The 26054-nt window shown below is 33.9% G+C and overlaps 6 protein-coding genes across 6 annotated transcripts in view; 3 read left to right on the forward strand and 3 right to left on the reverse strand.

Annotated features, from left to right (window-relative positions):
* The window catches only part of HELRODRAFT_166378 (hypothetical protein), a gene marked incomplete at both ends in the record, with an annotated part of 7073 nt that extends 4276 nt beyond the window's left edge, over positions 1-2797 (forward strand). The window contains one exon of the mRNA XM_009033313.1: positions 223-2797. Within this exon, the coding sequence (XP_009031561.1) occupies positions 223-2797 (2575 nt within the window). The remainder of the gene's footprint in view (positions 1-222) is intronic.
* Positions 2798-3143: 346 nt separating this feature from the next.
* On the reverse strand, positions 3144-11966 carry HELRODRAFT_185222 (hypothetical protein). Its single transcript, XM_009033314.1, has 23 exons — positions 11732-11966; positions 11522-11562; positions 11069-11144; positions 10820-10870; positions 10316-10485; positions 10104-10203; positions 9867-9955; positions 9508-9573; positions 9253-9331; positions 9112-9162; positions 8749-8868; positions 8193-8309; positions 7869-7973; positions 7693-7801; positions 7449-7585; positions 7108-7277; positions 6608-6717; positions 6391-6492; positions 6040-6113; positions 5520-5660; positions 4030-5384; positions 3766-3874; positions 3144-3728 (listed from the first exon to the last, which is right to left on the reverse strand). The coding sequence occupies exons 1-21, from the start codon at positions 11807-11809 to the stop codon at positions 5229-5231; spliced, it is 2142 nt and encodes a 713-aa protein (XP_009031562.1). The 5' UTR covers positions 11810-11966; the 3' UTR covers positions 3144-3728; positions 3766-3874; positions 4030-5228.
* Positions 11967-12111: 145 nt separating this feature from the next.
* HELRODRAFT_189943 (hypothetical protein) lies at positions 12112-18811 on the reverse strand (the record flags this gene model as incomplete). The annotated part of the gene is made up of 12 exons (XM_009033315.1): positions 12112-12670; positions 12847-13137; positions 13216-13293; positions 13355-13488; positions 14332-14398; positions 14589-14833; positions 15190-15735; positions 16088-16460; positions 16804-16899; positions 17088-17576; positions 17760-18264; positions 18777-18811. 12 exons carry the CDS (start codon positions 18809-18811, stop codon positions 12224-12226), a joined length of 3306 nt encoding a protein of 1101 aa, XP_009031563.1. The 3' UTR covers positions 12112-12223.
* A 378-nt stretch (positions 18812-19189) lies between these two features.
* Positions 19190-21761, reverse strand: HELRODRAFT_189944 (hypothetical protein; the record flags this gene model as incomplete). Its single annotated transcript, XM_009033316.1, has 4 exons — positions 19190-20383; positions 20668-20872; positions 21224-21324; positions 21693-21761. 4 exons carry the CDS (start codon positions 21759-21761, stop codon positions 19190-19192), a joined length of 1569 nt encoding a protein of 522 aa, XP_009031564.1.
* A 371-nt stretch (positions 21762-22132) lies between these two features.
* Positions 22133-25313, forward strand: HELRODRAFT_189946 (hypothetical protein). The gene is made up of 6 exons (XM_009033317.1): positions 22133-22349; positions 22587-22672; positions 22891-23019; positions 23155-23229; positions 23385-23526; positions 24098-25313. Exons 1-6 carry the CDS (start codon positions 22152-22154, stop codon positions 24443-24445), a joined length of 978 nt encoding a protein of 325 aa, XP_009031565.1. The 5' UTR covers positions 22133-22151; the 3' UTR covers positions 24446-25313.
* A 229-nt stretch (positions 25314-25542) lies between these two features.
* The window catches only part of HELRODRAFT_189947 (hypothetical protein), a gene marked incomplete at its 5' end in the record, with an annotated part of 2219 nt that continues 1707 nt past the window's right edge, over positions 25543-26054 (forward strand). Inside the window, 2 exons of the mRNA XM_009033318.1 lie at positions 25543-25809; positions 25930-26003. Coding sequence (XP_009031566.1) covers positions 25543-25809; positions 25930-26003 — 341 coding nt within the window. The remainder of the gene's footprint in view (positions 25810-25929; positions 26004-26054) is intronic.

The following is a 26054-nucleotide window of genomic DNA, read 5'->3' on the forward strand; positions in this document are numbered from 1 at the left end:
ACTTCTTGCTTATAGAACGCCTTCACCAGACATCTTACACAACAGTAACAACAACAACAATACAAACTACAACAACAACAACATCGCAAACAACAACAACAACTTCTACACCCAATACAATTCTTTGAAAGTCACAATAACAAGCCTATCGTACACATCATCATTCACTCACTTAATCCTTTTCATCATAATCCTATACATTACCCTTTTTTCCATTGTCAGCCAACAACGAACGAAGCAGCAGTCTTACGATTTTGTGAACAAGAATTTGAGTAACAACAACATCAACAAAATCATTAGCAGAAGACACAAAAACATCAGCAACAACGTCAAAAACAACAACAGCAACAAGATTTGTGAATGTATCAACACCACCAACATACACAACAACAACAACTCTCCAACAAACGCCAACAAAATAATTGTCAACAACGCCACAATAAACAACAACATCAACATTAACAACGGCAATCCTTTCAACAACAAAATAAACAACAACAGCATTGCAAATGACTGTTTGTTTGGCTCACGTGATCAACCGGAAAAGGAAATGTTTAAAATAAAGCTGGATGCTGAAAAACACTACGTCATAGCCAAAAACAATGCTTACATGTATTTATCATTGTCGCAGTCGATTCTTTTAATCGCAACTTTTTTTAAATTGATTACTTCATTTTTAGTGGCTAACGATTTTGGCGCCAATTTTCTGACAAATAATTATCTACTTCCGGAATTAGCTTGGCTGTCATTGGTCAGCGTTTTTACGAGTCCCCTGTTGCTATTTTTATATTGGCTTCGTCATCTCAACGTAATAAGTAAACCCGATTTTATTAGCAGAGATAGAAAAAATGTAAACAATAACACGGGTTATAATTGTAATGATAACACTAACTACAAACTAACTAACAACAACAACAAAGCTGACAGCAACTACAATGACATCAATATCAATAGCATTATGAATAACAGCAGCAGTAGTAGCAACAACAACAACAACAACACTCTCAAAAATAACGACATCATAGCCAATTCGGCACGCCGGCCAATTACCTTAACACGTTTATACATGTTTGGCATTCTCATCTATCTTTCCATCATTGTATTCATCGTCGCCATCACCTTCACCATCAGACCGAATCTATTCGTATTCGCTACACACTTCGGTACATCTCTACAAATAATCACTCCGATTCTCTTTCTGTTTCTGTCGCATCTGATATTGCTGTCGTCATCGTCGTCAGCGTCACCATCGCCTGTCTTGTTATCATCATCATCGCCATCGCTATCTTTGTCGGAGTTTTCAAAACCGTCTGACGAGGCAATCACGTCATCAATGACGTCATCGACGACCATGACGTCAGCATTGTTAACGTTAAATGCACCGTCGTCATCGTCAGATTCTCATCACTGCAAACTGAATATGGAATCTATTAAGATTAAAAACACATCAGCATCATCGTCGTCGTCTTCATCATCATCGTCTTCCAACTTTAAGCATCTTCATAAAATTAAATCTACTCTCTACTTTTTCATTATCTCCATCAACTTTCTACTCTCACTAAGCTTCATGTCTCTATTCTTCACAGATATCTTCAATAGTCTTGAGCCGGAGATGTACGCTAAAAGTAATGACTCACAAATCGCAAAATCCGACTTATATAGCGCTAATTTATCGCTAATATCCGAGTACGTAATACCGATTTATGTGCTACAATCGGTTTTTGAATACGTAATGCTGGTGTTATTGAGTGTGGATGTTATTTTAGCTTGGAAGATTGCGACAACTTTCAATTCAAAAATTTGTGGTAAGCTGGAAGAGACAAAATATTTTGATAGGAAACTTCACAACCAATTAAACAACGTCAATACATTAAATATTAATGACATTAATAGTTCAGACAACAACAAAGTTGGTCAAAGTGATGTCGGAGCCGTCAACACAAACAACAACAACAACAACAGTAGCGATAACGATAGTACTGCAATAACAAAGAACAGCATCAGCTATAACCTCAATAGCAACAACAACAACAACATCGATGATGTTGAAACTACACATATCGCCAACAAATCATCATCAACATCATCAACATCAGCATCCTATAAAACCGAAAATTCGCCAGCGATGAGCGATAAATCGAGTTCTAACGATAACGAATCAGTGGATACCGACTTGATAATGCTGATTAACGATAAAGGGTACATCCGTTTCAGAACGAGTTCAGATTCGGAAGCTCATATTTCAAACAACGAAAAACTTATCAACGAAAATTCTTCAACTTTTGACAAAGGTGAACATTCAAGTTTCAGAAATTTTTTAAACAAAACCTTTAATATCTACAAATATAAAAATGAACCGACTAACAATGAAAACTTGATCGGACAACTAATCAAACCGACAAAAAACAACGAACTCGATGATTTCAATACCGACGACACGGAAACACAATTATCCGACAAGCAGGGCATAACCGATACAATATGGCCAACGGTAACCGCAAAAAATTTTGACCGATCGATTCTAGTGTCGGTACGATCGACACATCCCAGAACGGAAGGAGTCGCCAGGAAAACGTTACGATTCGCCGCCATAAGCTGCGATTTGAGTCCGACGAAACATACCGATAGCGAATCTCTGCTCTTTTCTTTAACTCGACAAACCGGCCGATCCGATGTCCACGCGAAAGGTTCGTCGACGAGTCTGGTCGGTAGTGTCAACGGTTCTCAATACTTTTCGAAATTTAAAACTCCATCCATCCATCTGAGAGAGAGCATAGAGCAGGCTCTCAATCTGTGAGTCACATCTTAAAATATTTCGATAATTTTTTAGTTTTTGTTTTTGTTTTTATTCATTGAAAAAAATTTCTTTCTTTCTCAACTGGCAAATATTGTCAAATATCAATTAATTAATCGATCAATCAATTAATTTATTTATTTAATCGTTAAAAACAAAATATTTCTATTTAACCTAACAAATAATTTAATTTGAATTTGAAGACAGTTGAACGACAGTGAAGTACCTTTCAGGTCGCAATCAGGGAAGTACTGATTGAACATCTTAACAACCCAATAAGATGCATTTTATGGGGAAAAATATCAAGACAAAATAACGAAACGAAACACATTGAAAATCGTTCATTAATTCAAAAATAACGAATCGATAAAGGCAAATGTTGACAGCAAACCAACTAAAACTCTAGCGGAGACAACAAAATGTGATTCAACATACCATACAGGCCACACAACTCTGGTACATCAGTTAGAAAAAAAACAGAAAAAAATCTTCAGCACCAAAAAGAAACAAACATGACATTAAGACAAACCACGACAACACACACACAACAACCACAACTACACACACACACACAAACACATCAACATCCTCATCATAGTAAGATTGGCAGCATTAAATCACCAGTGACTACCTACGTAGACAACCCATAATGGCCACAGATGACCATAAACAACAGAACAATAGCACTTTAATTAGAATTTAATTTCTTTGTTAGCTTGGCTCCTGTTGAAAGTATATGTGTGCATGCAGAGCTTATAATACAAATGTATACACATACATATATCGCTGTACAAACACATGTGTATTTCGTATACATTACAGATATATAGGTATACAAACAAACACATACCAATGGTAAATATCGATGTACAAACACATGTGTATTTCGTGTACATTGTAGGTATATAGGTATACAAACAAACACATACAAATGTACATGCTTAAATTCGCAAGCATATACTTTCGGGTCCTGTCACACAAACGTCAAATACATTCATTTCTAGATCAATCTTCCTCTTAAACATTGTTTGTCACTTTTCAAACCGACTGTCAACTTGTAATGTTTTGTGTTTTTTGTGTTATTGTTTTAGGACAAAGTGAAAGCGGGGTTGCGTGATACTGAGACGAGTGACAGATGTGAATGGCGTCGAGGGGTATTTCGGTTTCATCATAGGTAGCCAAACGGCAACCCCCGATCTCGGGGAAAATATCGTCTAAACGTGTGTTGTTGTTTGTTTTTATGTGTTTTTGTTTATGTGTTTTGTTTTGCTTGCTTGTTATAAACTAGACACGTACGTACCGGCTATATCATTTCGTTTATATTGTACATGTAAACGTTTAATTAAAATAGACATTCTTTTATGTTGGTGCAGTTATAAAAGCATGAAACATGTACTCGCACGGTACATATATTCGTAGATAGATGTGTGCATTTGTTGTACATGCGTGCACTTTGTGATTCAGATGCTATTGAGAAGATTTAACGCGCATATATCTTTTATAAAAGTATTTTCTTGTTAAGTTTTGTGTTCATCCATCCATTCGTTCGTTCGTTTGTTCATTCATGCATCCATTTACACACACGTACACACACACGTACACACACACGTACATGTGCAGTGCAGTAAACCATGTGTGTTTGCTGTTTACACAGTTTACATGTTAGCATTTTATTTATAGCTGGAGGGCAGAATTAATGATGGCAGTCGAATTCGCCTCAATTACTTTTAACCTCGATTCACATTTAATTATATCAGTAGACGATGGTGACGTCGTTGGATCTTTGAAGATTTAGTGTTTTTGTCTTGGTAGTCAGGATAATTTTCAGTGTCAAACTCGTTACAATTCTTTTTTTTTCATTAATTTATTATTTTTTCTTGATAGTATTTGTTTCTGGAAAGAAATAGAATTTTGTTTGGGAGGATTGAGTTTTATTTAATATAGCAAAAAAGAGTGTATGTCTTTATTATTTAAAATATAAATTTGTGTGAGCGCTTGTGTGTGTATATGTGTGTGTAAACTACATGCCTGTAAAAAAACTAAGAATTCAAAAATCAGGCATTCAATTCGTAAAAATACATTGCATAAACAAGTGACACTGTACAATGAACATTAAAATATTCTATATATTTACTAATCTATCTATCTATCTATCTATCTATCTATCTATCTATCTATCTATCTATCTATCTATCTATCTATCTATCTATCTATCTATCTATCTATCTATCTACACGATTATTTATTCAAAATATTACATATCTTTGGTATCAGACAGCGACAAATAAAACTTATAAAAACATTTTTTTTAAATGTAAAAAAATTCAAAAATGTGAAATTTTGGGAAGATAAACAAAAAGACACGATGAAGGAAAAACACGATAGCTAGTCATTTAAAAATTATTAAATAAAATACTTTGTAATAAATTAAAATTTATAATAATTCTTCCGGAAAATCGAAGTTAGACGGCAGGGGTGGAATGGGAGGAGGTGTGTCGGGAATGGTCAGTCCCTCAGCCTCCAGCAGTCTCAATTTGATCTCCATGTTCAGCAGCGTATCCAGATCACGCTTCATATCCTCACTGGACATCTTTGGAGAAAAATCAGTTAGGACGTGTTTGATAATGTAATAAGAAAAAAAAATTAAAATAAACTTAGTGGTCTGAATATTTCAAAGTTGTATGTGTGGTTTGGTAATTAGAATACGTGCGTGACGCTTGCTAACTTGTCTCTTCCTCAAAATGTTCAGTCCGTCCATCCAGATGTTAAATACCTCCTCGTTTGGCGCCAGAAAGTTCAAAAGGTCAGCCCTCTCTGCGGAGCAGGACTCCTCTAAGACGATGGTGAACGCCAGATTTGCATTAGCCTTCGTTGAAATAATTAACATAATCAATGGAGTATTTAGCATAATTAATGCGATAATTAACATAATCAATGAGATGATTAACAAAATTAATGCGATAATTAACATAATTAATGAGATGATTAACATAATTAATGAGATAAATAACATAATTAATGAAATTGTTAACGCAATTAATAAAATAATCAAAGTAATGATTGAAATGAATGGATTAATTAAGGCCGAAACAAGAATAAGCTAAGCAAAGAGTAAAAGTATACAAATCAAATATTTATTTAATCAATTATTAAATTAAAATAATTTAACAATCCAATTAATTTTCAAATTTAAACAACATAGTAGATTGTAAAATACCAGAAAAAAAAAGTTCAGGCACACTAACGACTTTCTTCTTGATATCCTTAACATGTGGGCAGTCCTTACCGACTAAGACGTCTTTGATTTCATTAATGGCCACTAAAATTGTGGGTAGGTAGATAGAAAGAAAGAAAGATAGATAGAAAGATAGATAGATAGATATATAGATAGAGATAGATAGACAGAGAGAGGGAGAGAGAAAGAGAGAGATAAAAGATAGAGAGACAGACAGACAGATAGATAGATAAGTTTACGATATAAAAAACAATAAAAAACACCGTAAAATCAAAACAATTCCAATTCGTTTCAAATTTGAGTCTACTCCTATTTTCTCAAGAATATAATGAGAAGAGTAAAGGAGAGGCGTGAAGCCAACCGTTGTAAGCCAACTGTTCGCAGGATGGCGCATTATTTTCTTCGCACTCACCGTAATGCAGCGTCAGCATGTTCACGCTCAAACGACAGTACATGAATTTGTCTGCAGGGATTTGTAGCGACAAAAACAACAATTGAAATAATAATAAAAACATTACTATTAACAATAATGACAATAATTATAATGATAATTATAATTTTTATATTTAATAACGCACCTTGTCTTCTGTAAGCTTTCAATGAAAACTTGGTTCCCTCCGTGAGATAGTTGAGCCTCTGCTTCTCGATCAACTCTATGATTTGTACCTTCAATTGCTTCCTCAGTTCTCTAGTTGGTTTGGCAGGTCGATCAATCGATTGGTCGATCAAAAAATCCACCACCAGCACACCAATCCACCAATCACTCAATCAAACAACGAAAGAATTAAAATATAAATATAGGCCTACTACTACTTAACCTACTACTACTATTCAAACAATCGGCCAACCGATCAATCAATTAATCGACCAATCGATCGGCCAATCAGTCAATCAATCTGCCAATCAATCAATCAATCTGCCAATCAATCAATCAATCTGCCAATCAATCAATCAATCTGCCAATCAATCAATCAATCAATCAATCAATCAATCAATCAATCAATCAATCAATCAATCAATCAATCAATCAATCAATCAATCAATCAATCAATCAATCAATCAGCCAACAGAAACTAACAATATAGGCTCAGCTTGAAGTCCCCATTCAATCTTCATCATCCTTTCCTGGTACCAGAGGTTCGAAATCTCCTGGTAGGTTAACTTAGAGAGCTTGTTCCGAAACTGCTCGAACGTCATTGGTTGGTTCTCAAGGGCTCGTATTATCTGCTCCTGTACCACCCCTATGACCTGTGCATATGTGTGTGTGTGCGCGCGTAAATTATAAAAAATAAATCACCTGCCTTTATGTTTGTGTGTTTGTGTGTGTGTATGTGTACGTATGCAGGTGTGTATATATGTATGTATGTATCTATATGTACTAATACAAATTCTTCACTAATGCCCTAATCAGTAGCGGACCTTAGTGAAGTCAGCTACGGTAGCCTTCATCTCCTTCCAGGTTTTGTTGAAGAGTTGGATGCAGATGCAGTAGAACTCCTCGAAGGAATGGTCGTTCGTGAAGAAGAGTGGATGGTAGGACCGGCCGTCTTCCGTCGCTGTTTCAAGGTCAAAGTTGAGGGTCGTAGTTGAAGGTCAAAGTTGAAAGTCATGTCAATCAATCAATCGGTTGAAACACTTTCGATCGATGAATCAGTAAACTTACGTTGGTCGGCAATCTTCAGGGTTTCGCCGATCAGCTGGGTGAGTTCGATGCTGGCCTGTGCAAAGGGCATGTCGTGATCGTCTCCACGGCACGAGTTCTCCAGGACCACCTGCCGAGGAAAAAAAAAATGACGACGACGATGACGTCATCATTCACGTCATCATCACCATCATCACCTTGGTATAATTCTCCCTGTGGTTCTCGGCGAAGTACATCATGTTGTGGAGGGGTAGGAGGCCGGGAGGTGTGGCAAGGAAGTCTTCGATCGGATTCATGTGGTTCTGTGATGAATGAGTGCGTGAGTGAATTAAGGAGTGAATGCTTGAATGAATGAATGAATAAATGAATGATGAGATGAATTAGAGAGCGAATAAAAAAACGTTTGAATGAATAAAAAAGTAAACGAGTGTATGTAAGACAGACAAACAAACAAACAAACATCTACACAAGACATACAGAACATACAAACAAAATATACAAAGCATACAAACGAACAAAACCTGAAATCCCAATCTCTTAAAGTCTTTTAACTGACTCTGCCTCTTTGCAATCGGTGTCAAATCAGGGTCTGTATCGAATGCTATCTGACGCAGTTCCTTTATTTGTAAGAGGGCATTCTGGGGCAAATATGGGGCACATTAACTGCTATTCATCTTTTTATTGAAGGGAAGTATTTTTATTATTGATTATTATTACTGTGTGTTTGTGTATGTGTGCGCGCGTGAGTGTGTGTGTGGCATGTGTATGTGTGTGTGTTTGTGTGAGAAAGAACATGAAAAAAACTAAACATTCACCGTCATAACTAAAACAAAAATCATAATAAAAAATACTACTACGTCATCATCATCATCACCATCACAATCATCATCACCACCATCACAATCATCATCGCCATCATCACAATCATCATCACAATCATCACCACAATCATCACCACAATCATCACCACCATCACAATCATCATCACCATCATCACAATCATCACCACCATCACAATCATCATCACAATCATCATCACCACCATCGTCAGCACCCACCATCATCGTCATAACTCACGGAATCGTTGACGTCAACGGGTGCGTTTTGTTTTTCGTCGATGACGTTGAAGAGGAGGGACTGGAGGACATGGAGTTGGCGTAGCATGCCCTGGCTCGGATTGCCCCTATGTATGATGCACTGATGGTGGTTCGTGATTATGATGATGACGACGATGATGATGATGATGCTTTTGGTGATGATTATGATCTTAATAGTGGTGGTGATGACGATGATGATTGTGGTGGTGATGATGATGACGATGATGGTGGTGATGATGTGACGACAATGACGATGTTGTTGGTGGTAACGATGACGATGATGATGATAACAAGAAATTGATGACAAAGACGTAAATGATGATGATCACGTGGTCTAACTAACTGTCAGTATGATGTTCCTCAGTGATTTGAAATTAGAGTTATCCACAATTCTCTAAAATAATTAAATAATATTAATAATAATTTATTAATGTAATTATTAATATTATTATCATTGTTATTTTTATAGAATAATTATGCCTACTCGCTTCTTCTCACTACTTCCTTTCATGAACAAAGCATTGAAAACCGCCAGGGCACTCGTCTGAATTCCCTCCGTAGAACTATTCATAATTATAACATTATGACGTCATCGTAACCGCCGTCATTGTCGTCGTCGTCATCATTGTCGTCATCATCGTTATCGTAATCATAACAATCAAAGTTATCATTGTAATCATTGTAGCCATCGTTGTCGTCATCAGCCAGCCTCATTAGCGGCATCAACATTATAGCAGACCTTTGCAGATGTGGAATGAGACTGGTTGATGTGATTTCTTGCTCCACGATGGAGTACATATCAGGACTGTAAATTGAGAAATATCATTTATTAGTTCGTTCGTTCGTTTTTTCATTCACTCACTCATTCGTTCGTGTCCTTTTATTTATGTATTCATTCATACGTTCACTCAATTGTTCATTCATTCACTGACTCGTTCGTTATTTAATAATTCACTCAGTCTGTTATTCGTTTCTATTTTGATCCAATTAGCCAATCAATTAATAGATCAATTAATGACCAACCAACCGACTGACCGACCAATTAACAATCGACCAACCAACCAACCAACCGACCGCCCAACCAACTGACCCACCAACCAATTCATAATAATGGACTCGATGATATCCAAGGAAGCTTGCACCACAGAATTCTCCAAGTTCCTCACAGAGTTAGTACAGTTGGACACCTATTTTCAAAATATATTTCTCGAACACGTAAAAATTTAAAAAAAAAACAGAAAAAAATACGGTAAAAAGAACCAAAGAAAGAGCAATTTGTAAATGGACAAAAGTGCAAAGAATAAAAAAAAATCAAAATTGAATTAGGAAACAAACAATTTTGATGAATTCATGATCGACAGTGCCCCAAGCAGATGGGTCAAAATCCATCAAGTCGATGAAAGATTTTAGCAAGTAAGACAGCCTCTCGTCGACGCTTAAATTAGAAAACATTCAAAATTTCATAATCATCTAAAACGTTTATAAAATATAACGTATGCAAACTTTCAGCCCACTAATTATGATAATTAATTCTAATTTATGCATACTTGTTGGCCCCCCTGATCATATTCTCGACCGTAGTAAGACCACCAATAGATATGAAGGCATTTGCAAAGGTTTCATCGGTCGACAATTCAGAAAGTCTCTTCAGGTTATCTTTGATATTTTCACTTTTGTGTCTTTGTATGGATTCGTGGATGGCTTTGGCTTGTCGGGACTAGTGAAAAATGAATAGTGAATTTAAATTTTAGTTAATGGTGGTGTCATGAGTTATTTAATTTTTTTTAAATAGTTAATTTAATAGGAATTTAAAGTGTTTTTTGATGGTTAAAATATTTAATAAATGAATAATATTAATTAATAAACAAAAATAATATATGTAATAGTATTTAAATAACAATTAGATGAATGAATGAATGAATAAATAAATGGGTATAGAGTGAATAAAGAAATGAATGAATGATTGAATGAATGAATGAATGAAAGTAATTATTTAATTAACTACAAATCAATTAAAAAAGAAATTTTGAAAAAAAAATCACAAAACTCACAACAGACAACACAAGATTCAGCACAGATCCATTTTGTATTTCACTCCAGTTCTATCATTATTACATTTTAAAAGTTTAATTAATCAATCAATTGATTGATTTATTTCAATTTTCAAGAATTTTTTTCATTTTATTTTTAGCAGTAACATTACTATTTATTCAAAAATAACATTACAAGTAGTAATTTATTCACATTAATGATCAAATAAATAATAACAATAATAAAATAAATAATAATAATAAACAAACATTGTCAGTAAGGAATTTATAACAATTTGGCATGTTTAAGTACAGTGTGTAGTCGTCTGGATTCTGGAGCTGATAACTTGGCGATATGAATTGAAATTTAATTCCATGGAATGAAATTTATACAAATTATAAAATTTAAATATATATATATATATATATATATATGATGAATGGAATAAAAAAGTCCAACCCATAACAGATTGAGACTATAAACGAGGATTGATATATATATGTGTAGTAGTGGATCACTAATTAATTATTGCTAAAAATAGATTCATATCAAGATATATAATATATAAATAAAATAAATAAATAATATATAATAAATAAATAAACAAACAGATAATTGAAAAATCAGCTGAAACACAGGACTTTTTAAATTATTGATATTCTATTAATAATATTATTAACTATTAAACATTTTTTCAAAATACTAGTAAAAAATTCACTAACTGACTGCAAAGTTCTTTGACTACTGTTGCAAAAGATTTGCCCTACGTATTTAATTTAAAATTTTAATTAATTTGATATTTTATTTATTCAATTATTTAATTAAAATCTTTTAATTCAATTATTCATTAATTCAGAATAAATTAAAATATATAATTTTTAGACATTTAAATAAAATATGTGAAATAAACTCTACAAAGTAGATGGACTGACCGTTTCAATGGACATTAGATACGGGAGCCTGTCCTCATAGGTGATGCCAACTTTCTTGATGTCGTTAGTTCCGGACATTTTCCGTTACAAAATTTCAAACTTTAAAAAGTTCAAAACAAATTTGAATATATACTCAAAACGTTTAAAACTAGTTCATTCGTGCCCGATTAAGCCCCAGGCAAAAGTGATTTATGTTAAAACTGGATTTTTATATTCATTTATGTCCGGGTTTACAAATTAAAAGTAAACGGAGTCTAAAATGATAAAATGTTAATTGCCATTAAAATAAATATTTGCAGTGGCAGGCGTGGCTAACACGCACGCACGCACACCTACACCTTGGTATTCGTGAAATTTTGCGAAAAACTGAATCCAAAAACTTCTTATGCACATATTATTTAACAGAAAAAAATGAAAAAACGGAAACTCCTGCCAAGTCGACGCAAAAAAAAACAAGAGCAAAAAGAATAATACAGAAATACTGAGAAAAATTCAAAATTCTTGAATCAATCTTGAAACAGTCATGGAGATGTTCTTCTTAATATCGCTCCTTATGGTAATTTCGTCGACCGCCAATTTGACAAAGCCTAAAAACTGCCTGGCATCCTTGCCAACGTCATCATTGCCATCATCATCGGCAGCAGCAGCAGCAGCAATAGTAACAACAGGAGTTGTAACGTCATCAACAGTAGTAGCAGTTGTAGCAGCAGCAGAAGTAACAACAGCAGCAGCAGTAGTATTATTTTTAAACTTGGCCACCTCGACAAGGCAATCAGTGATAAACGGTGAGACCAGGTAGTGCACCTCCTTCGGCAGAAATGTCAGCATCTTCAAGGTCGAACTGATGCATTGTTGGTACTTCAGCAATGATGACGACGACGACGACGATGATGAGGATGGTGAGGATGAAAGCTGTTTGTCATCTTCTAGGAATAATTTCTGTTAACGTTTTAAATACGCATTTAAGAAGATTAAATTAATAGATTCTACGCTCATCATTATTCATCGTAAATGATAATAGGTCCCACTAACAGGACAATAAAATAAATCAATATAAGCATAGTCATCATCATGATAATCATCGAAATCATCATCATCATCATCATAATCATAACCTTCATAAAGAGCACGGAAAGATGAATGATATTGTACCATGGAAAAGAAGACCACTGATAACAAACTGAAGCTGCCTCAAGAAATGATGATGACGACAATGGCTTTGGTAGCGATGATGATGATGGTGGTGTTGTTGATACTGATGATGATGTAATAGTATCTTTCTTGCTGATGGCTTTAGTATCTTCATTAGATCTCTTATGCAATACATCGTAACACACTACTAAGTCGGTAAAGAATGCTAACAATTTTGCTTCGGCTGATGATGATGATGATGTTGATGATAGCTTCTGCGATGATGATGGTGATGATAATAACGGTTGTGATGATGAAAAGGAAGAGGAGGAAAATGACGATAATGACATCACTCGTCCTGATAGTGATAGGATCTCGATAGCAAATCTACAAACATTTAACCATTCCCTATTGCTGCAGAGAACTATTTTCTGTGGAAAATTATCGAATAAAATGAAAAAAAATAAAATGAAAGAAAAAAAACAAACGAACCTTCAAACAGATTAAAGAGAGAATACTTTCAACAGAGGGGCCCTTGCTAATCAAATTCATGAGTGGCCCGTTCTTAAGGGTAGCATTGAGAATATCATCATGGTAGGATAGGCCGTCCACCAGCTCGAATAAAACTGTTTGTGGATTTTTGTAAAATAAAAAAAAACCATTAAAAACACGAGAAAATAATTTTATTATTAAATTTTAAATAATTAAAAAATAAATGATGTATAATTTCATTGAGTGGTGCGGCGTGTAAGCCTCAGTCACCGGCTTCAAATTCAAGGAAATCCCATACTAATCATGTATAATGTATAACGTTCAGTTCTTATATGTACGCTATGCATATACGTATGTTGTACATTTGCAGAAGTTGTAGATATATATATATATATATATATATATATATATATATATATATACATATATATATATATATATATATATATATATACATGCATACATTATATATATGTATATAATAATTTTGGGGTCTCGTGGCAGAGTGGTTAGCGTGTCCGTCTACAACTCCCACGACCGGGTTCGAACTCTACAGTTTCTGCAGGTTCATCCGGGTAGCCGACCCCCGGTCAACCCAGCAGCCGTCCATCCTTTCGAGGTTGGTAAATGGGTAGACAACGTAAGTTGTCGCATGCTGGCCGGCGAAATGGCTCAGTGGTTCAAATGCTCGCTGAGTCAAACATCTCAATGGCTATCATATACTCAGCGTATATGATGCGGTGCTTGCGCGTGCACATAAATACATGTGTACGTCGTGTGAAAAGGATAAACAGCCTTTGTGGCGAAGATGACAGCTTCATATCAATGGATGAATATATGAAGAACATGATAAAAGATATATAGATAATATATATCTGTAACATTGTAAGTGGTTCTGCGTATATCAGAGCTGCAATAATAAAAACTAATAAAAAAAAAATTATAAATATAAATAAATAATAATAATAAATAATCACCTGTTTGAAATGATGCTACGTCACCATCAGCACGACGCAACTTCATCTCAATGTCTTTTATGTACGGCTGCGAAAAAAAAAAAAAAAAAAAACGAAAAAAAAAATTAATCTGAAGAAAATGACAAGTAATATTTATTATGATCATAAATATAGGTCATAAAAAAAAGGGGCATACCATTAAATTATTAAATTATTAAATAATTAATTATGGATATTATAATATTATAATAATAATTAATTATTCTAACATCACTTACTACACTGGCACTTTCTTCCATAGCATCACCACCGTTTGTAGCGACTGCATGAGTTGTGGCAAGATCATCAACTGCAGTAGCATCACCACCAGCAGCAGCAGCATCATAAGCGTCGCCATGAGCTTCAGCGGCAGAAGTAGCAGAAGCAGCGACAGATACAGCCGCAAACAGATAGAATAATTCCTTGCAATGGATTTGCTGCTGAATACCACCTGCAATATCGTTAACATCCAATACAGATCCAGCTGCAATAATAACGAAAATAATTATGAATAAATATAAATAATAATAATATAATAATAATAATTATAATGATGATCGTGAGCTGAAACCACAAAATCACCGTACAATGGAGTAAAGGTCATAAGAACTGTACTGCAGTGATTCATTCAACAGTAAATAGTAATGAATAATGGATTATAATGTTTATCAGACATGTAGGACATACACACACCCACAAACAAACACACCTTCTCGCTCTCTCTCTCTCTCTCTCTCTCTCTCTCCCACACACACACACACACAAGCACACACATATAAATATATATATATATATATACACAAACATAAAAATATACACAAACACACACAAGAAAATCACCTGAATTATTTTTCGCCAAAAGTAGCAGCCAACACTGTGTAACATTCCTTAAGATGTCCTTCAATTCTATCAGTTTATCACCAACAACAACAACATCACATTCATCTTTATCATTGCAATTATTATTGCTGTTGTAGTTATTGTTATCATCACTATGTTCGGTGAAAAGTGAATCTAAAAATTTAGCCTCAAAATCTCGGACAAATGTATAGCACTGGTCTAGGAGAAATAGCATTGATATGTATGTTAATGTTTCTAGTTGTTGAGAATCTTTGCTATTGTTGTTTTTATTATTATTATTATTATTGTTGGTTTTGTTGTTGTTGTCATTATTATTGAAATATAAGGCCAATAATTTCAAATGAGAAAGATAATATTTAACAGCAGCAGTAGTAGTAGCCACAGTAGCTGCAGCGATTGTTGTCGCTGGTGCTGATAACATCTTTGCGATAGTTGGCAGAATGATGTCAGTCATCATGACATCACGGGACGATATCAACTGTGATTGGCCCGTTACAACCTTAGCTCCACCTCTGCCGGAAGTGGCTATGAATACAAAAAAAAATTATAACACTAGTAGTTGAAGCACATCATTGTTACTATTCATTCATTCATGCATTCATTCATCCATTACAATTATCTCTTCAATATATTTTTCATAAGCGTCAACAACAACAGCAACAAACACACACACATCACATACACACACACACATACACACACACACACACAAACACACACACCACCATCGAGGCATTTATAAAAGTAGGGCAATCTGTCTAACTGCTTGTTTGTCAGTCACACACACACACACACACACATATACACACACACATACACAAACACACACACATATACACACACACACAAACAAACAAACACACACACACACACATACCACCGTCGAGGCATTTATAAAAGTAGAGCAATCTGTCTAACTGCTTGTCATTCATCGCCCCATCTGCATATAACTTCAGAAATATTTCACTGAACAGCAGTGGCCTGCATACGGCTAGATGTTTGACTATTAGTTGCACTAAATCCAACGGTGACGTATTCCTAGGCAGGTCGACGACGATGACGTCACCACGGTTATTGATTTTACAATTATCATCATCACCATCATTATTATTACCATTATTATTTATATTATTATTATTATTGTTGTTGTTGTTATTGTTATTATTATCATTATTATTATTATTAATATTATTAAAGATACTTTTGCTTGCACTGGCCCTCAAATCAAAACATCCGTACAGATTCAAATGCTGTCAGAAAGTTCGAAGTTTGAAAAAAAAGGATTATAAATCCTGACATAATGATGGACAAAGAGAGGCTTAAGGCGAGAAAATGAAAAACAAATTGCCAATGAACATTCCACCACAGTGGCGAACATGCTACACATAAAAACAGACAGACAGACAAACGAATGAACAAACGAACGAACGAATGAACAAACAAACAAACAAACGAATGAATGAATGAACAAACATCAACAAACATACGATGGAATGAAAGAAAGAGAGAAACCAAACTAAAACGAATGAATGACTGAATGAATGAATGAACGAACGAACGAATGAACGAATGAAGAAAAAAGCCATCCCATACCCATATCAAAGTGTTGACGTTTTGTACATTGTTTGATACGGAACGTAGGATCATTTCCAGAGATCTCTCAGGGTCAACCATCAGCAGAAGGAAAATCTGGGAAGAAACGACAACGGTGATGACGACGATGATGACGTCACGGTAGTGATGATGACGTTACGGTAGTGATGATGACGTCACAGTAGTGATGATGGCGATAGTGATAACGGTTCATGACGATAGTGAAGAAAATGATAACGATGATGATAAACATGATAGTATCATTATTATTTTTTTTTTCAAACCTTTTCAGGCTTTACGTTACTCTTTTCCTCGCTGATTCTATTCAGCAGTGTCGTCCATTTTGATATGAAGACGTCCCTGTCGAAAGACCTCTCATCATTATTATCATCGATACTTCTAATGGCAGAGCAATTATTTTTATTATCGTTATCATCATTCTCATTGCTGTTGTTGTCATCACCAGGTAGTAGGTCTTCGTTCATCGTCATCATTTGATAGTGTAACCGTTGGATCTTCTCCTTAAACTGAAAATGACGATGATGAAGAGATGATGATGATGATGCTGATGATGATGATGTAATAGCCATATTATTATCATTGCTGATGATGTTATAATTCTTGTCGTCGTTGTTGTTGTTGCGGTTGTTATTGACACTGTTGTTGCAGCTGTTGCTGAGACCGTCGCTGCTGAGACAGTCGCTGGCGTAGACCGCATGTAAGATATTGCTTAGTTCTTCATTGGGCAAATTACTTAGAGCTATTTGTAAACACTGTTGAAATTTAGAATGGAATGAATGAATGAATGAATGAAAAAAGTCACGCACATCAAAATGATATCATTAGAAAAAATTATCATGTTTTGTTGTCTATCACAATTATGATAATCATGATAATAACAACAGCAATGACAGCAACAATGAAATAGTAATAATAATAATAATAATAAACCAGACCAAGAGAATGGGCCCGAGATAGTCATCTGGCTCTCGTGGGGGTTTTCGATCTAGCAGTAGTGACTCAGGTTCAGATTTTATAATGAGTTTCTGCACCTGCTGTAGTTTCTGCTTAAAATAGCTTTCTGGTGCAGGCAGAGAAGTTTTTGAAAAAAATGATCCCGCCAATCCTTTCCAGAGAGATCCCATTTTGAAAAGAGTGGAGTATCGGGATTTTTCCAATTCCTGCTGTTGTCGGCGTTTTTCCTGCTGTGGTCGTTGTTGTATCTTCTTCTGATCTTCCTGTCTTGCCAGCTTAAAATCCAGTCGCCCCCGGGGATGATACATCCTCCGCAGCAAATGTCGACCCGATTTCTCTTGTTGAGTCAGTTGAGGAAGCGGTGGTAGTAGCTGCTGCTGCTTCTGAACGTTTACGATGAGGGAGCAGACGAGCAGATAACATTCACTCGAGTTGATCAAAAGTGGATTGCATCTCCTCAGGAAACTTTTGATCTTTGCTATGACCCTTTTGTGGCGGTGATTTTGACGATGATGATGATTTTGACGTTATCATCATCACAATGATGGTGATGATGATAACGGCGTTATTGGTAATAATAATTAGGAGGAGGAAAATTTTGATGTTAAAAATGAAGTTAAAAGTACTGATAAAAATGACGACGATTAATATGACTGAGTAGATAAACATAGTGGGTCTATATATAAACATAGTGGGTCTAATTATTATCAATCAGAAAATGCTTCCGCTTGTATCAAGTTTATGGATGTAACTTTTTCAAACGAGTTTCAAAGTATTTTTTTTGTGTAATTTTAAAAAGGATCTTTATTAGTTAGATGTAAATTCAGCCCGAAAAAAGGTTGAACAGTTGTCTGAGATTTTTTAACGAGCATGTAATTTGTACGCAAATTACAAATAATAACGCATATAATACATGTAAATGTATAAATACATATAAAAACTAAAATGGTTATTAGTATTCTTTCCCTGAAACGATGGCAGATACGGACCCAACCAACCTTCTATTTAAAGGAATTTTACAAGCATCGGCCATCTTCATGAAAAACATTCTCTGGACTTTAATACAAATAATATTGTTATTTTTTTTATTCATTTATTATTATTAATATTATTTTTAATTTTCCTTATTATTATCATCAATAAAAATAATAAACAAATATATACATTAGAACAAGGCAACACACTAAAATAGATAATTTAAAAAAATGAACGAATAAATAAACTATTAATAGAATGATGGATTGTATCATTGAATAAATGAATGAATGAATGAATGAACGAACGAACGAACGAACGAATGAATGGATAAATTATGAATGAATGAATGAATGAATAAATGAATTAATGAATTAATTAATTAATGGATGGATGAATGAACTGATAAATGAATGAATGATGAAAATTGAAATTGTCAACCATCAATATCTAGATCTGGCCTGCTTGAAACCGCCAGACATGATACAATATCATAAAACGGAGTCTCAGTCATCAAAGCGTATTTCTTCTTTTTATAACCGTTAATTTTATCAATTATTTCATCCAACTCTTCATAACTATTACAATTACTACCATTATTATTGTTGTTGTTGTTATTACTCTGATTAATAATAGTAATATTTTTAGTTTGTGGTTTCAAGTTCGAAATGACGAATGATAATCTATCGAGTTCGATATCCACAATGCTATAGCCAAATGTATATGAATCTCTTAGCAACAACACCAGACTGTCTTCTAGCTTTTGGATGTAATTAAATAAAGTTATTTTGTTATCTATTATAATTTCTATTAATTCGGAAATTAATTTGTCTACGGTCTCGACACTGTTGTCGTTGTCATTATCGTTACTATTTTCATCGGCTAAGCCAACAGCAGTAGTTAGGAGTCTGTAGCTATAGCATATATTTTTATCAGTAAACATGCCACTCCTTAAGAGCGAATCATAGTTACTGTTAAAGTTGGAAGGGTTTTTCAATGATAAGATGCTATCTTTATCCAGTATACAGGAGTTATTTTTGGCCATGAAATTTAAAAAATTTCCAATGTTCATAACTGTAATTAGGAATAGGCGGTCGTCGTCGCCATAAAGATCACGACGAAATTTTATTTTCTCATTTTTTATCTGGTTCAAAAATTTCCTATTCAGCTCTAATATCAGCCTACAAACTTCTCGAAAATTAGTTTTTATCTTCAAATCTAGCTTAGACTGATTAGAATGATTGTGACTGAAGCCATTGTTAATGACACTAGTAGTAATGTCATTGTTTGCAATACTGTTGATGTTATTGTTATTAATAGTTTCAATGTTACAACTGTTGTTGTAATTGTTGTAACTGTTGTAGTTGTTGTAACTGTTGTAATTGTTGTTATCATTGACGGTGATGAGCCCAGCTTTGTAGAATTCTACCTGTAGTCCCTCACACAGATATACAAAAAAGGCCAAATCTCTCATTTCTTTGTTCGGCACATTGCCATCAGTGTTAATGTTGATGTCGTTGATGATAATATCGTTGGTGCTATTTTCATTGGAGTTCATTTGGCTGAAGTGATACTCAAAGAAGCATTGTAGAGAGATTAGCATTTCGTTGAGGCCCAAGCTTTTGAAGAACTGAAATTTTTTTTTTTAATATTTAAAATATTTGATATAACTTGTTTGGAAATTGAAATAAAAAATAAATTTATCACCATTTACAAATGTCAAAAATAATATAAAATTTGCTAAATAATTTTATTCTAACGTTATAAAACAACCAATTTGAATTAAATTAATGAGGAAAAATCAACCAACTGAAAAGTAGATAGGCAAAGAATGACAAAAGATAAAATATAAAATAGATTTAAAAAAATTTTCTAAAACAAAAAAAAACGAAAAATTAATTAAAAAATATACACCTGGATCATGTGATGATCCCAGTACATCATCTTATGGACCTCAAAGCAGAATGTAAAATTCCACTTTGGAAATCGGTCTACGATGGATGGCATAGAATGCCTAAAGTTGCACGACTCTCTCAATTTCCTGAAATGCTCATCTTCAGAGCAGGCTTTCCATAGCAGAACAATCGAAAACTTACTCACAACTTTCCACCAGGAAGATCTGAGACAAAAAAAAACAAAAAACTTAATAATCAACAAAATAATTAGTTAATTAATTAATGAGTTTAGCAGAATGGCTATAATAAAAATTGTTTAAAAGCAGAAGGCATTTTTAAAAATTAACACTTAACAAGGCATTATAAATTACTTGACGTCCTACCTTGGGAAACCGGGTCTCTGGACGCAAAACAAAGATTGATTGATTGATTAACAAGGCATTATAAAAACTAACAGCCTGGCATATTCGTATAAAACTTTTGAAATAATAAGAAACATTTCAATTTTAGTTAATTGTTAAAAAAAATTAAATTTAGAAGTAAATATAAAATTGAATTTAAAAAAAAATTCTAACGAGGTACTATCAATAATTTCGTCGAGTGCATGTTCCAGATCCAGAAATGATTCTTTCCTTGCATCTGAATACTTGAAATTCTCCAGAGTCAAGCAACACTCCTATATTAATTATTTGTAAATTTAAAATTAACATTAATATAGCAATTATTATTATTATATTTTTTAAGCACAAATTAATTAGTAGAGCGGGTAATGTAGTAATGTAATAATATAAATTAAATAAGTTTTAATTTTAATGTTGTATAATTTATTTTAGCATTTTCAGGTTAAAAATTTTTAAGCTGAAAACCATCATAGAGATATAACATATAAACATGCTAAAAAAAAAACAGGGTTTAATTAATTTAATTAAAATATATATATATATAATATTATAATTTATCATATGAAATCATGAAATAAAGTAAAAAAGTGAATAAATAAATTAATTAATTAATTAGTAAAAAGTAGGAAAAAAATGCCAAAACCTTTTGAATCCGTTGCAGGGAGGAGAGAAAGGCGGAGAAATCCAAGTTGAACTCTACTAACTCGAACATGATGAAAATGATACCAACCAGGTAAACTCGGAGACCAGAAACTGGTTTTCCCAGCAATATTTGTTTAGCTTTAAAAAAGACAGCTTACAAAAACTCAGCTTGCAAGGGCATAAAATAAATGCTAGAATTGGTTCATGTTATGTGAAATGCGTTTTATTGTGTAAAAAGTTTGATGTAAAAACTGATTGTTATAAAAAATTGTAAAATTAACATCTTTAATAAAAGCTTGTAATTTAAATCAAATCTTATTAATATTTTTACGATATATTCATTGGACTAAATTTATAACTTAAGTTTACTTTTCGTACTTTACTTTTAAAACAATACAGGTGTCAATTCAAATCCTTTTAATTTAAATTAACGTGCGTCAGCTGAAATAAAATTCGAAAAATGGCCAGAAATAGTTTCGAAGAAGTTTTTGAAAAAGTTTTCACTTTGCTCATGAAAAAATTAAAACAACTGCTAAAATGGCGAAAGTTATTAGGCTTCGTTATCGGTCTGATCGTTTTTTACCGGGTTTTCTTCACGAGATCCAGCAGTAAAACCGGATTCACGTCTGCCGTAAGATGCAAGGCTGACGTCGCTAAGGTTATCCTTGTGATTGCGCGTGTCTCAGTCCTTATTAAAATATAGGATGTGCGATAATCTGGGGTAGAACAAAAGATCCTTTTATCACATTCAAGCAGCTCCTATGTAAAACTTAAACATCTGAAGTGAATGATGTATTATAATACAGTGCGATATTTATTTGTGTAATATGGAATAATGGTGTAATGTAATAGAGTTTTAATAATGCTGATAATTTTGAATTTTCTTAATGTTTAGGTAGCTATCCCTAGTGAGAAACAAAGGAGAGAGTACCTCCTACCACTTGGTACAGATTACAAAACAATAGAGGAAGACTTCTTCTAGTTAGCCTACCATAATTTTCGAAATAAATTTACATTATTTCATTTTTAAATCTACGATTATATGAAAATAAACATAAAAACTCATTATAACTACTGTAAAATTTCAAAAAATACTAAAAATAATAATGATAATGCAAATGATGCTAACCAAAAAGTTAATAATAATTTCATCTATAACTAATTTTAATTATAAATACCGTCATTCATGTCCTAATTAGCCTGATAAGCAGCATAACAACAAACTGTCAGAATCAGGAACATCTGGGGCCTCCAGAAGAAGGGGGTTGGGATGTTTGCCTCGAACCCAGGTACGACATCACCCCACCTTGCCTCGTTTACTCGTTTGGGTTTGTTTTGTTTTGATTTTTGGAATTAGTTTATTTTATAAGTATTAGTTTAATTAGTAATTTAAGAAATTCTTTCCATAAATTTTTATTAAAAAGTGGATTTAAATTAAGAGTTTTTTTCATTTCACCTGGCAGTGTTGGCAACACATTTGAGTTTGAGAAAGATGTAGAGAGAGTGCTGAAATGTGAAGTACATGCATTTGATCCTAGGTAATTATTGTTCTATATACGCATGTTATGTATTTGTTTATGCATCTATGCTTTTGTTTGTTCTTTGTAATTGTGTTTTTTGTATCATTTAAACAAATACAATTTTGTATTTGGTATTTTTATTTAATTTAAAAAAATTTTCTCTTCACCATCAGCATTGGTTTGGAATCATTTCAATTCTCCAAGAATGGTCACTTCCACAATTACGGCATAGACAACATAAACACCAAAGACACAAGAACAGGGTGGACCATGAAGAGGCTGGGTGATATTATGAAAGAGCTAGACCATAGAGGAGTGCGTTTGTTTTGTTTTACCCATTGACCACTTTTTCTTCTTTAGTTGCAAATTTTTTTTAAACAAAAGCATTCTCACACACCACACCAGACAATATACACCATACCTCTCATGAAACATGTCAGGAGACTGCATGACGTGTCAGATGGTTAATTGTTGAGTTTGGCACAGGCGGGATTCGAACCAGGTCAGCACGCAATAACAACAACGCAGAACACATGAAATCTTCGCCTAGTGCCTGAGCTAACCTATCCTCTCTACATTTAATATTGTTTAATTTTTTTTCCATTTGTTCGTTTTCATTTTCAATTCCGCTAAACAATTTCGTGTTTAAACGACCTTTAAAAGCCATTAAACACGAAAGAAATAAAATGCTTGTAGTTTGTGCGTCGGTTGAGGTTGCATTTGAATCCGGCTGTGAGATGTCAGTGAGAAGCAAATCACACTTTAAAAACGCATATTTGTGTGGCGGTGATCAACCTTTACATTTCTCAAATATCATTAACAACACCATCTTAACAATAAGTTTAATTTAATTGGTCCAACCATGCGCCGCTAATCATCCACACAGAGAAATATCGACATCTTAAAAATGGACGTGGAGTTCTCTGAATGGCTAGTCTTGAACGACCTCATCACAGCCAACCACCTGCAATTCATCCGCCAACTATATCTAGAAATTCATACACCGGAAGTGGACATTCACGAAAGGCCGGATCACAGATGCTCAAAGACGTCTCCGGATTCGATCGCGTTCATGCTGCGAACTCTCGTTGATTTAAAAAATGCCGGATTTAGCCTGTTCGGCAGTCGAACTAACTACCGCACTAAATTCATCTCGCCGGTCTCAGGGAAAGAGCGATATTGCTGTCATAACTTGCATTTCGTCAATACGAGACATCATTTGAACCGCGGTTGAGCCTGCCTCGTTGCCACTCCATACTTCAGTTTTTTTTGTTTTTTGTTTGTATAAGGGTTGAATTTGTCGTTCGTTTTTGTGCTTTTTAAGATCGAATGATATAATAAAAGTGTGTATTAATAATTGTAATAATTAATAATATAATATGCTAAACATAATTATAAAATAATATTATATAATAATGTTAATACACAATAATAATTAATTACAATTGGTTGATGTTAGAAATATTTGGATAAATGTAAGGAAGAATGTTTCGTTGGATGGATGGATGGATGGATGGATGGATGGATAGATGGATTGATGGTATTACGAAACCGGTGGATGGATTGAAAGATTGATTGATAACTAAATGTTCTCACAGTATTAGGAGGTGATTGTCGTTACGTTATAAAAAATGAATAAAGAATGATTGATGCATCTATGGAGGGAATGAATAAATGGATGGATGAATGTCTGAATGAATAAATGAATGATGTGTCTAAGTGTTAAAATCAACCTGGATGATATTCTAACGAGTCGGTATAATATTTTTACAATTTGAATATAATTATTTACAAATAATATATTTTTTTTCGTGAATAAACACATTTAATTTCATATTTTACTACAGTATTTTAACATTGCAAATTTGTTACAAACAAAACACAAAACAAGAACCGCATCTTCGCTACTTCTGATTGGCCTATCGAGATAAGTTTTCTCGTAGCTGTCATCTCATTGGCTAATAATCTGACCAATGAGAAGTGTCCTATGATGTCGCATATACAAATTTGAAACATGTAGGAATGTTGCTTTAGAAATTGAAATTGTTTGTGAGATTTATAACAATATAATTTATTCAATTAAATAAATTAATGATTACGCTCAAAAGTTTTAATTATAACTAAAAAAATTGCACTGGGGGTGAAAATAAATCCAAGTTAGTCACATTCTATTGTAGGTATTTCTCGATTTTTAATTGAAACTAGTATTTTGGATGGAATCATTCAAGTTTAGCAGTTTCCTCATTAAAGATAATTGATTAAAAATTCAGAAATAGTTTAATTTTATGTAAACAACGAACGAATTATTTTAAATCAAGAATGTTTGAAAAAATGTTGCTAACAAGCTGTCACTTGTCTACCGAAAGGCCGATTAAAACGAAAAAAATAACCGAAAACACGTTCTTACTTACTTATTTTAACGGTGACGTCAGCGATCAGGTGGACGAGCACTTCCGGCGGGCGATAGAATTGGGTCAGAACAAAGTTCAAGGTCGTTGTCAGGGTAACCCAGATTGGAGGAAGCACAGGCAGTTCATGCTGGCCAATAGGAGAGTAAAAAATTACGACGATGATGGCAAAAACGATAACAACAACAACGTTAATAACAACGGTGACGACGACGATGCCAAGCTGCGTTATCATCATCATCACCAACAACATCAGCAACAATTACAGCGTTATTACCAGCAACACCACCATCAGCATTACCATCATCAGCTTTCATCTTTGCAAACGATAGCAGAGGAGTACAACATCATATACAATGGAGATACCAACAGTAACTGCAACTTGTTACATGGTAACAAAAGTTTTAACAGATTTTCAAACAACAACGACGACGA

This window comes from Helobdella robusta (genome assembly GCF_000326865.2).
Source record: "Helobdella robusta unplaced genomic scaffold HELROscaffold_9, whole genome shotgun sequence".
Lineage (NCBI taxonomy): Eukaryota > Metazoa > Annelida > Clitellata > Rhynchobdellida > Glossiphoniidae > Helobdella > Helobdella robusta.

Coding starts and splice junctions, on each gene's coding strand:
- HELRODRAFT_185222 (XM_009033314.1), bottom strand. CDS start 11,809: ATGTCCGGAACTAACGACATCAAGAAAGTTGGCATCACCTATGAGGAC. Junction 9,956..10,103: donor ATCATGAATTCATCAAAATT/GTTTGTTTCCTA, acceptor TTTTGAAAATAG/GTGTCCAACTGTACTAACTC. Junction 5,661..6,039: donor AGGATATCAAGAAGAAAGTC/GTTAGTGTGCCT, acceptor ATTTCAACGAAG/GCTAATGCAAATCTGGCGTT.
- HELRODRAFT_189946 (XM_009033317.1), top strand. CDS start 22,152: ATGGCCAGAAATAGTTTCGAAGAAGTTTTTGAAAAAGTTTTCACTTTG. Junction 22,350..22,586: donor GCAAGGCTGACGTCGCTAAG/GTTATCCTTGTG, acceptor CTTAATGTTTAG/GTAGCTATCCCTAGTGAGAA. Junction 23,020..23,154: donor TGCCTCGTTTACTCGTTTGG/GTTTGTTTTGTT, acceptor TTCACCTGGCAG/TGTTGGCAACACATTTGAGT.